Source organism: Poecilia reticulata, linkage group LG3, assembly GCF_000633615.1.
Source record: "Poecilia reticulata strain Guanapo linkage group LG3, Guppy_female_1.0+MT, whole genome shotgun sequence".
In the NCBI taxonomy this organism is placed as follows: Eukaryota; Metazoa; Chordata; class Actinopteri; order Cyprinodontiformes; family Poeciliidae; genus Poecilia; species Poecilia reticulata.
Genome location: NC_024333.1, coordinates 17,019,933 through 17,032,525, shown reverse-complemented (window position 1 = coordinate 17,032,525; position 12,593 = coordinate 17,019,933). Strand labels below are relative to the sequence as shown.

Sequence of the window (12,593 nt, the reverse complement as noted above, 5' to 3'; positions counted from 1 at the left end):
TTTTTTTTTTTTTTTTTTACAGAGTTAGGTATCTTTCACTCTGTTCACAGAGTTAGGTATTTGTCACTCTGTTACATTGCCAAAAAAAAAAAAAAAAACAGTAAAAAACAGTGACAGTGTTGATGTCACTCTTCGGAAATATGATATCATCATCACTTGCTTTTTCAGATTGGACTTTCACCATAATTTGCACAATGTGCTATGCATGACTTTTTTTCTTCTTTACACCTTCTTGAAGCTGTCACAGCTACTCAACATTAATTCAAAAATGTGTTTCTGTACTAATCACTGTCAACAGACCCTGGGTTCACCTCCACTGATCAAATGGTCTTCCTAATTCTTCACAGACATTCCCACAGTCCAGAAACACCAAAGGAATGTGACTGTGCTACTTTTGATGCATGAAAATGTATTTCTCAGTGACGGATGGCTCTCTATTTAGAGTCTAGCCCAAGGTCGATCTCTGTGACCCTTTAAAAAAAAAAAAAAAAGAGTGCAGTATAAACATATTTATAGTTATTGAGGTAAATGCAACAACCAGGTTTTTTTCTGGTCCAAATTGAATTCTAGTTTTCTCACCTAACAGATCTGACTTTGATCGATTACAATGCTGCTTTATAAGTACAAAAAATGGCATAAAAGTGGCAAAAAGTGGTGCAGATTCCTTTGTGTGGGTAGTAGTTTTGATACCAACAGAAACATTATCCCAATTTCTCACTATAGTAAATGTTTGTTTTTTAGCTTTATGTGATTTTTAGATTTTTTTTTTTTTTTACTAAACTCAAGAGCTCCAAAAAGGATATTTGTGGAATTAGGTACCACTTTGTGACAGTCATGTGGGAATTTAGGCTGCCCAAATGACTGTCATGGGAGATTCAAGTATTTCTCAAACATGCTTGACATCAAATCGACACTCCAGGTATGTTTTTGACGAGGGAATAACAATATAACATGATATAAAGCTCAACATTGTCAATTTTCCATAATACCCTTCCCTCCTCCATTAATTTGGGGCAAGGAGTCTGATTTCTGAGCCACACATGGACAGTATGCAAATTTCATCCAGAAAGAGAGAGAAAGAGAGGCAGCATATCTTGATTTATTGTTACTGAAAATTTCAGCACTGGTTATACAGGAAAAAGAAAAGGAAGGTGCAGTATTTCACTCCAGATAATGATTTCTATTGCATGTCATTTGTTAATACAACAATGAAACATTTTTAGTCACAATAATAAACACGCCACAAAAGGTAATGATACGTTGCCTATGCCATTTTTTAATGCCATCCATCTAGCACTTTTGTGGGAACAAACTAATTTTATTTCCATCCTTAAGGGCAGATGAGAGAGGAGTAAAACCGGCTTCATTCTGCAGTGGCTCCCGTCCCACTAAGATTCTGACAGAATGCGGCAGAAACAACTTCTGTCAAAAATCTATAAAAGAATGAGTCAACAAACTCTGTCTTTCTGAAAGATAACTGAATCATTTTAAGTACAAAGATTGACTCATAAACAACAAGACTGTGAGAAATGCCAACTAAAGCTAAATAAATAGCTTCCTACAATATATAAGTTGCATATATTTTTTTTATGATTTGTCTACAGATTAATTCAGATTTGTTGTACATTGCTGCATCAAATTATTTCCATGCAAACACTAAGCTTGAACCTAAATATTACTTAGAAAAATGTCTGCAATCCAGTTACCTTTCCTCAGCCTGCCTCTTCTTCTCCTCCAAACTGTGGGGCTGCACCTCTGTCTCGTGATGAACCGACTTGATCCCCAAACCCAGAGGCATGCAACTGAAGCAGCAGGTCCCCATCCTAGCTCGGGCATCTCCCCTGCTCTGTCTCCACTCTGACTCCTGCAGCTCCAGCTCTGACTTTCTTAACCTGCCTGGGCCATACAGACAGCGACTGACTCATCACAAAGAACGCATGTCATCACACAGAGCGCACATCAGGCCCACAGCTCTTAATGTAAACACTAAGTCATTCATTGCCATTTCCTGGACTAAATACTGCAAGTCATGACAAGGCCTGATGGAAAGCTTCCCGCCTATCCTGCAGAACAAACGTGTGCTGTACCAGACACTAAATTTGCTCTTTGTTTTCTCTCTTTGAAGGCCTGAACAGGACAGTGCATTATTTAAGCTTCATAATAACTCACTCTGGACATGACAGTGACAACACAGCGCTGCTTATTAACATCGTGACACCAAGGGAGGGTTCATATTGCCTCAGAAAACAAAAGGAATACAGAGAGAGATCTTCAAATGTGAAACATTATTGGGATTTGATGTATGATATAAAAAGATAATGATCATTTTCTTTATTTTATTTTATTTTTTAACAGCCAGACAGGCTGTCACTCTTTTTTCACAATACACAATATTATAACAGACTACACTACATGCGATGAGAAAGTAAAGACTGGGGGATTTTGAAGAGTTCAAAATGTGAAAGCAAACTTATCTGTTGGAACTATTCAGAAGTTTCACATTGCATAAACTCAGGATGATATCTAGCCTCACGAGGTCTGCTACTTGCTATCACCAAACATGTCAAATGTACAAAAAAAGCCTTGCAGCTCTTCTGTGCTTACTGAAATGAAATGCACCTTTACTTTTGCAGACAAGGCAAGGATATTCTGACTGAACCATCAATATCTTGAATGTTTTGCTGATAGTCAGCATCAGCAAAAAAAAAAAAGGAAGAAGATGAAGAAGAAAAATGCTCGAAAAGCAGCGAGATCAAACTATCAACATACAAAACTGCACTTGTGGAAAAAAGGTTGAGCTACATAAAGTATACCTGAAGGAGACCGTATCGGAATTGCAGAAACAATAATAATAATGAATAAAATTAAATAAATTATATGTTCAATTTATTAAACACATAATTTATGTTTAGGCTGTTCGTGGTTTGTAAACCAAACCACAAACAGCCTGTGAACACTTTGCAGATTGCAGCTGTACAGAATGGATGTCCTGATTTTAGCACATTGACTACAAACTACATAATGTATATATTCATCTAGGAGTATACATTATTACTGTTTGCAAAGGTAAAAAAGGAAATAATGTAAAAAAAAAAAAGCCCTAAACCGTTTTTGAAAACTTGGAAGTGCAAGTGTTAGCATTTCAAGCTGATAATCTCCTACTACCATACTGGATATTAACTTGATGTTTGTTCATATGACAAAGATACTCAACATGTTGTTGAAGATGTTTTAGGTTATGATAGTACTGTCTGCTAATCACAGGATAAATCACTATCCTCATAACAGATGGTTCAAATGGAAATTTAAGTAGAAAGTTGATGTCTAGCTCACATACTATTTTTTTCTTTTGGTGCCATGCAGTACACATCAAGTGACAGGCACCATCAATACTACGAGAAGCAATTATTTTGTGTCCAAGATAAATATTTGGACCTGAAAATCTAAAAAAATAAAAATAAAAAATACTATACAAGAGGAGTCCCCTTCTTTCTTCTTCAATCAATAGTTCTTTTGACTGGAATGCCCTAGATAGAAACGCTGTTGTGTTACAGAGCCTTATTAGGTGAAACATCTGTTACAAGGAACACCATAAACAAGGAGGCATAACCACTACCAGCATAGTAGGTAACAAGTGAGTGGGTCTCAGAGCACAATGACCTTATAATTATCAGCTTTCACCTAATACTCTGTTTGCCCTGATCCTTTGTTTGTCTGCTTTTGGCAAGTTTGCTTTCCATCATTGGTATTCAATGATTTGTCTTCCATCATGCTTCATTACTGCCCATATTGCAGTTCGCAAATATTTCCAAACTATTTCCCTAAACCAAAGACCTTCACACAAACATGATGTCACATGTTTCATTATCCAAATGTGTTCATTATCCACATTTGATACACTTTTGCTACTTTTAACTTATCAGTTTCCAGTAAAGCACATTGCTGTGGTTTGTAGATTAAGTTCAAAGTCAAATCCTGACATTTTAAATGACTACTACGTATGTGACCTCCAGAAGATTTCTCCTGCATCTTGTTCTATATAAAAAAAAGCCAAGTATGCTCGTATTGCCTTTTTTTTTTTTTTTTTTACAAAGAACAGAAGGATATTTGGCATATTAAGCAATGCCTGTAAATCTTGCATCTATGGTACAAGTACCTTCTCTAGAATGACACAGCATAAATACAACAGATGTTTTTGCTCATTATGAAAGTATACACTTTAAACCAACTGTTAAAGATACAATTTGAACAACATAAAGCAGCAGACACAGTAGAAAACACATTTTTCTTGACTGAGCAGTTCACCCCATAGTTGAATGCATCTCTCCAAATAATACAACAAAAACGTATACTCCAACATTTAATGCAGAAAACTTTTAATTCTAAACTGCATAAGACAATGTTCGGGCTGTAGTTTCCCACGTCAGGTTTTCCAGGGTTGTTTTGACCATAGCAATGAGGCATAAATTTGATGTGTTTGCAGAAAAAGAAAGCTTCATTAAGGCAGTTTGGGGATAACTGGCCTGTAGGGATACTTGGCTTTATTTTCACTGGATTTAAAAAGCTCTGCTTCAAAAGTCCCAAAACATCTGATGGCTAATTAACTCCTGCTGTCCTGGTCAAAACAGTCAGCTATTTCAAAAACGCAAGCGCAACCTGAATACATAATAAGCTGTGGGACAACAGGAAGATAAATAGTCATTAAAAATCTTGGGCAACAATGAAATATTGACTGAGGTTTATATCTGTGATGAGTAAACAAAGTTAAAAAAGAGAGGATTACTTAGTTCTTCTTTTTTGAAGTTTGGAAACAGTAAAATTTGATGTGGATATCAAACACTTTGCTGGATTGTCCAACATCATTGTGAGCTCGTTCAACAATGTGAACCGAGTCCTCAACAGGACATCGTTGTACCTCAGCGGGGTCATTTTCCTCCCCCCCTCAGGGAGATATAGAATTGCACATTTCCTATTCTTGGTGAGTGTGGGTGATGTGAAACCCCACCTTCCCCAGCTTTCACCTGGAAATTATCTTAAGACAGTGATTTATTCCTTTTCATAAGTTAATTAAAAGGCTTTCCCTCTGTGGTCCAAACATTGCTCCTGACAGCTATTCTCCTATATAAGATTTTAAGTATTATGACTCTTTAGCCCCCTATATAGTAAATTAAATGCATCCATTGTATCTTTTAAATAGTCAGCCTTTTTTAATTCCTCCCTCCCATTTCTGTTGATCTGTGCTAGTCAGGCTAAAAGATCTCCATGGACAGACCTGCACCGAAAGCCTCTTTCCTCTCTGATTTTTGGAAGATGAATTTCAAAATGGGTCAGTTCCTCTGAGGTTCTCCCAAAGGAAGACAGCAACACACAGACTATTTCAATCTACTGCCACACATGTAATGCTTCTTTTCTTTTCCTTTATCATTTTTAAGTGCATAGGTTCTCCAATATCACTGGATCAAAAGCACCTCAAGCTAAACACCGGTGGAATATTTCTGGGATGACCTAAGCCCACAATTCACCACCACACCGTTAAGCATTAATCAAGCAGCGATGGCCTGCAGGCAGCGAGCTGACCCGCAGCCTGCTGAGTAAACGTGAGTCCTGCCACCGTCAAGCTGCACGAACAATGCTTCCTTTGTGCCTCCGCTCAACTAAACTCCACCATCAACACACCAGACTGTTGTCACGGCAGCAGCATGTGGACTTGAGCTCTTGAGTTTGTTGTTGTGTACCCCCTGGACCGTTCAAGTAGTAGAAAGAAAATTAGGATGGGCATCCTGCTAATATTGTGCAGTTTACTTGTTTTGAGCAATTTATTACAAAAATAACTTCCAAATAAGAACAATTTGTCAGTGGGATAAAATTACGAGACAAAACAAAGCATCATAGTCACAAATAGAAATGTAAGTATATTAACAACAGATGCTTATCCTCATAGACTGAGTAAAAAAAAAAAAACATTTCAAAAAGCTGAATTTCTACTGGCAAATGAAACTTGAAATCATTGTAAGTGCCTAAACGGGACCAAAATTTAAGTTGTCCCTATCCTTTCCAAGTCTTAATAATACAAATCTGGGTTTGAAAAGCTGTTCAGCTCAAACCATCTTCACTGTACTCTATCCGTTTTGCCAAGTATCTTGACCTGACAGCACAACCCAAAGCTTCCCTTGCTCCAAAGCAGTTAAGATGTTCCTGCTTTGTTGACTGTTTTTAATCTATTCTGTCAACCTAAGTCATGTTTTCAGCAAGGGGCAGTAATAAATTAACTAGGATTCTGTGGTCAGCAAACTGCTGGAATAACAAACTAGGAGAGAGGTGTGCAAAAAAAGGCAAAGTCTGCAACCATTTTTTTATTTATCATTCTAAAAAAAAATTTAAAATAAGTTATTTATTCCTACATAAAACTCTCCAAAATCATAGCTCGGTTTTCTCAATTGACTGGTTAAGTGGCTAATGCTTAAGGGAAGGAATGTATAATACATTTGATTAGAAATTAGAAAAACAGAGAAAAATTAACAAGAAAGAAAGACATATTTGCAGAAGAATTGCTCCTTTACACTCAAAAAGCAGACATGGAAATAATAATTTGACTGTGATCCAAACACAGTCACAAAAGAGCAGTCCATAAGTTTTCAAACTATGATGTTTCTCAAAAGCTAAATGGGCAACACAAGGCTGCGTTCAAAGCCGTGAGTGTTGCGATGCCATATATCCCACAACTTCACAAGCATATCGTTTGTGAAAAAGTAGGCAAATAAAGAAGTACAAAGAGCTTATTCTTCCCACAATGCAGGGTAGGAGCAACAAATTTATTGTCCTACACTATTTTATGTGGTTTTTTAGTGTAGGGATTAGAAACATCTTTAGCCGTCTTAGATTACTACAGATTGTTCTTCATTATTCTCTCAAATTTACAAACTGGTGCATGCTGTGTCACAAAACCAGTCCTTAGATATTATCCACTCTATTGATGTAAAGCCACAAATACAGGTTCTCTGTCTAGAACAACTGGGAAAAACTAAGAGGATAGTAAAATTAAATAAGCTATGGTGCTATGGTGATGAATCATTGTGATGGATAATCATACGGGTTGCAATGCTGACAACAGTAACACATGATGGTGGCAGCAATACGCCAAGATGATTCTTTTCCTCTAAAAGAGTTGCAGGAAAGACGTAAGAAATTATGGCAATATTAACTGAGTTAAAGACAGGCAATCCCAAATAAAAGGACTACTAGAAATTCCAAAACAAAGTTTTGAAAATAGTCTTTTTTCCAACATGACAACAAGCCAAAACAATCATCCAGGGCTACAATGAAATAGTTTTGGTCAAAGCACAGTCAGTGTTTTCGAATGGCCTATTCAAATTCCAGGTGAATATGTGGCAAGTCTTGAAAATTGATGTGCAAACCTGGACGAGACATACAATAAAACACAAAAGCTAGAAAGTATTGGCTGAAAACACCTGTGTCCTCCAGTGCAGACAGAGATAATTGGGAAAAGCTTAATTTTACCAGTAAGTTTTTATTGATAAAACAAAACAACAACAAAAAAAGATTTATGATTTCTCAGAGCTTCAAAATGAAGTGCTATTTTATATTTTGCCATCATTTAAAATCAAATAAAACATATTAACATTTGTGGTTGTAATGTGAAAAGAATTGGTGAAAAGGGTCTAAATAGTTTAAAATTATTCTGTATTTGCTCCTTTTTCTAATATTGGAACCAGAATCCAGCATTCTAGAGAAAACATTTGCCAATACTTATTTAGTCTTCATTAAAACAAACTGTCCTCTTCAGAGTCAGTCAATTACAGAGACGCACGTGACTTAAAACCATATTTACATTTACACCTACAAAACAGGCAAACTTCATACACAAAGGCCGCTTTCTAATCAAGATTTGAACCTATGACCTTTCTGCTCCAGGAAAACACTAGCCAGCAATTCAAAGTGCAGATTGAACATGAATAATGAAGTTAAAGTGAGAAGTGTGTGAACATCTGACAAAAAGGAAACTCCATCGTTCTGCGTGTGTGTGACTTTGAAAATTCAGTCCTCCCTCCCTTCAGCAACCCTGCCATACATCTCTGTCACCACATGGTCACACCCCTCTCCTGCAACCTTTACAGTCTCTCACTCACTGCCACATACACACACATAGATTGCCCACCTATCTAATGGAGAGAGAGAGAGAGAAAGAGAGGGAGAGTAGAGGTCCTGCATGGAGGATGTGAGGAGAATTTTAATAGCTTTCAGTCTGTCCTGCAAAGGCTTTGCTACTTCCCTCTCCCAGTGCAGACCGAGATAATTGGCTTCACCTATCAAATGAGATCCCTGTGTTAATCCATGTGTCTTTGTGTTTTTTTTTGTGTCATATGCCCTGTAGGTTACATGCAGCTCCTTAGATAAATTAGTGTTCACAAACCTGCAACAGACCAAGCGTGTTGCATAGCAGCAGAAGCCCCCAGTCCACGTGAAACAAGCGATTTAGAGGAAAATGCACGGCAGAAATAAAATAACAATACACACTCACTTGATGAAGTAACTGGCTCCTTCTTCCGTGAAGCCCTCTTCCCATCCTCTCGGCAAATCTGCAAGACGAAAAAACACACAAAAAAAGAGCATACTGAGCGGACCCACCACAGAAGGAAAGCACGCTGCAGCAACAGTGTCCCGCCGGGGATCCCGCAATTCAGATCATTTATCTGCAGCCTACCTGATCGTATCATGTGTCCAGAGTTAACAGGCTCGCCGGTGCGTGGATGTAGCCAAGTAGTGCTACGAGTTTTATCGCTGCAAGAAAGACACCTGTTACTGAAGGGTAATAAAAAATTTAAAAAAAAGAGCCAAAACAGACTTCCACAGGGAGGGTTAAAAATGCCCCGCAAAGTAGGCTTAAAGACCCAGAGCCGCTCACTTAATAAAGAAGACCCGTCCATCTCTGCAAACTCCGTACGACCAGTGGTCAGGTAGAGTGTCCCGTCCGAGAGGTGCCGCCATGATCCCTCTTCTCCGGCTCGGCTAGTGCCCCCCTCCCCGTTTCTCCCCACTCCGAAGACTTTTTTCCATGGAGTCCAGATAATACCACCTCCAGGGCAGCGGGGTTTTTTAAAGGGGAAGAATACCAAAAAAAAAAAAAAAGAAGAAGTGAGCAACACAAACACCACCAAAATCCTCCCAGCTGTTCGTTCACAAAGCAGAGGTCTAGAAGAAGATTAAGTTCATCCAGAAAAAAAAAATATTTAAAAAGTCCAACCGGAGAACGATTGTTCCATATTGCTAAAGTAGTGAAACTCTTTGTGCTGCTGTTGGATTTTGTTACATTACAACCACGAACAGCGGTGTATTTTATTTGTGATGTGACAAACCCAACACACAGAGTAGTTGGGAAGTGGGAGGAAAAGGAAACATTTTTTTTTTTGCAAACAAAAATCTGAAAGGCGTATCAACCAAATATATTCATGCCCCCCGAATCAAACTTGATTCAACCACTGTTAACTGCAATTACAGATGTGTTTTTGTGTCTCTACCATTGCACATCTATACAACAATTACTTTTTTTTAATCAGTTCTTCTTTGCAAAATTGATCAGTCACATTGGATGGAAAGAATATGTATTTTAAAGTTTTTCCAAAGATTCTCAGTTGGATTTACTGTATGGCTGTACTTTTAACACATTGCATTCAACTCAACTCTCCATCTTCTCTGTATTTGCTTAATAAAATCATTTCCACATTATGGTGGTACCACTGCCATGTTTCATCGCATGCATGCTGCATTAAAGGTTGTTCATTTTCCAGCACACATTGCATCTAAGCCAAAAGTGAGTTTGGCGTGTCCCCTCATGGTATGTAGAACACAGCAAAACGGGCTTTTTATGACTTTCAACAATCTTGGCACTTTTATATCAAGACCAAATTTATACGCACAACTAATAGTTGTCTTGCCAATGACAAATGCTTCCCCTTCTCCTGCTTCTCTGATTAATGCTTTATTTATCTTTAGAAGAAACATTAGCACTCTGAAAAATTCTGTTTCTTTGGTAATGGCCTTTTGTGGCTTCCCCTCCAATAATGACTGTCATTGACTTGTTCTAAACATCTGTCAAGTCAGCTGTCTTCCCTGTGACTGTGCAGGCTGCTAACCCAGACCAAGAGACCATTTACAGGTTCAGAAAATCAGGCGAGTTAAGTGGTTGATAAGGACTCATACATTTCCAGTATTTAACTTTTTCCCAATATTATTGTTTTCTGAGATACTTTACTTTTAGGCTTTTGCTACCTGTAAGCCATAATCATCAAAATGAAACTATGGACCCAGTGTAACATACCACCTAAATATTTTATGTGCACGTTCAGAATACCCTAGTAAGAAAGCCAACAAGTCCAGATGTAGCATATGGCCTTGATGTCTACCAAAGTTGTGTGGAGTCTGAAGCATATCTATGTTCGGTGAAACTACTTTCTCAAGTGTGTGTTCTTGCAGCAGTTGTATGGAGGACTTATAGTTTGCCTGCTTCAAACTGCCTTTGCTGCAGTCATGCCGTAAGGACAGCGGACTTGTCTGACCATGACACATTAAAAAACTGCTTACACTGCATCAAACAGGCCTGCTCAATTTAGCGCTTCTGTCAATAAATTGCACTTCAGGACTGGGAAGGCAGTGTTCAATGTCAGGGTATAGTGTTGTCACAAGAGTTATTTTACTGAGCTTCGAGAGACAGGTGGCAAAGTGTTACATCATCATAAAAAAGCTCTTTTACTGGGAATAAATCATGTATTTGAAATTAATAAATAATAGTTCCCTCTGGGTAATATCTTTTCATTGCATCCCATTGATTTGTCAGTCATAGAAAGAGTTGAAACAATGCCTCATCTCTGGGTGTCATGAGTTTTCTGTAGAATGTTGATTCCATTCAACTTTGAGCATCTTTTGATGGGAAAATGGGGTCAGAAAAGAGAACAACAACACAATAAATATTTGATTTATGATTCACTTCTACGTTGGCTTTGCTGAAATGCTACAGACTGGTTTATGGCTCTGTTCCTCAAAGATAACGGGAGATTAAACATTTCTTTGTGTGCATGAGAAACCAACTCACTAGAGAGGTTGGGAGGCGTTATGTATTTTCCAGGCACATAGTGCTATTTTATAGCAAATCCTAGTAACTGTTACTGCCATTTGCTTTGAAAATACCATGTAAAAAAATAATAAAAAAATGTACAAAAATTGGCTTTGTATCATAGCTGTATCTGATGACTTGAAATTGGCTTCTGTCACTTTAAGAAGCTGCTACCCTTTTCAACAATCCTATTTCAGCATGTCATCACAACTATACTTCTCTATTATGCCATTTACAATCGTACTTTTAGTAACGCTAGACTGAGAAGTAGTCTGTATGGTAAGTTCAGCAGACATGCAGTTCCACCAGGTGTTTGCTAATTAATGGCTGCCGCCACTAGTCTGGAGGAGCCGAGTGGGGGGACAGGGGAAGCTTTACTGATGCAATCAATACTTGGTCTGTGCTCCTTTTACATGCAATAATGCAGCGTGGCATGGAGGTGATCAGTTTGTGGCTCTGACATTTTTTTTAACCTTACCCCCCCAACTTTTCATTAAATTGAATAGCCAGCTTCTTTAGCAAATATATTTTGTGGCTGAAAAGTCAGAGTCCTCCCTATAATTGGGTCATAACACAAGATTTCTGTTTAATCATGAAATATACTTTTTTGCATTGGTCTATTATAATATTCTAGGTTTTTAGATTAATTGAATTTGGACTTACCATTAGCTGAAAACTATAATCAAATGAACCTGAAACTCCCCTCCGCCCCCCACAAAATATCACATTATGCTGTTAACCTACAGAATACGTATATCATTTTTTTATGATATTGTAATTCTGATATATTCTTCATTTCAATTTATTTACCAGCTATAATCCCAGATCATGCCATAGATGACAGGATACACATGTATTTGCAATATAATTGTATAATCTACTTCTCAATCATATCTTATAAGAAAGCGGGTAAATTATACATTGTGTTTCTAATATGACACATCAAAGCAGCACCGCATAAGTGCAGCAGATTGGATGAGAACATTTACTGCATCTTAGTGCTCTGCATGCAGTGCTCTGCATTGTTACAGTGGGTCAACTTAAGAACAGAAAAGATCTGCATAAACTAAAAACTTTTTTAAATAGTCTGAAGCTGAACCAATCAGCATTACATTTTTGCATTTGCAAAAATAGATGCCCATCCCTCAAGTTGTTTGCGACATGAAGGGTAGCAGCAGGACTGTTGCACTGTATACTGCAGCGTAATCATGTCGTTGCTGTACTCAGTTGCTGTCATTTGACCTTGTTATGATTTATCATTGTTTCACCATACAGACCTTCATTTGTACATACTAATCTACTCACAGAAAAGAAATACACACACACGCACACACACATACACACATGCAGTTGCTGCGCAGTCCAGCGCAGATCTGCAGTGGATTCTCTGCTGCTGAATCCTGCCTCTGGGCTGCCAGAGGTTCACAATGCAGCAAGGTGACTCAATGTTATCGTCTTCTCCTCA

At 37.9% G+C, this 12,593-nt stretch overlaps 1 protein-coding gene across 8 annotated transcripts in view; it reads right to left on the bottom strand.

Moving 5' to 3' along the window:
• The window catches only part of plekha7b (pleckstrin homology domain containing, family A member 7b), a 78,831-nt gene extending 66,238 nt beyond the window's left edge, over window positions 1–12,593 (bottom strand). For 5 of the 8 annotated variants that reach the window (XM_017304085.1, XM_017304082.1, XM_017304086.1 and 2 more), the window contains exons 1-3: window positions 8,924–9,094; window positions 8,723–8,799; window positions 8,540–8,597 (exon numbers count right to left, since the gene is read on the bottom strand). In XM_017304085.1, coding sequence (XP_017159574.1) covers window positions 8,540–8,597; window positions 8,723–8,799; window positions 8,924–9,006 — 218 coding nt within the window. In that variant the 5' untranslated portion in view covers window positions 9,007–9,094. Of the gene's footprint in view, window positions 1–1,706; window positions 1,895–8,539; window positions 8,598–8,722; window positions 8,800–8,923; window positions 9,103–12,468 lie in introns of those variants that run through there. The other 3 variants (XM_017304083.1, XM_017304081.1, XM_017304084.1) reach the window with 3 other exon arrangements.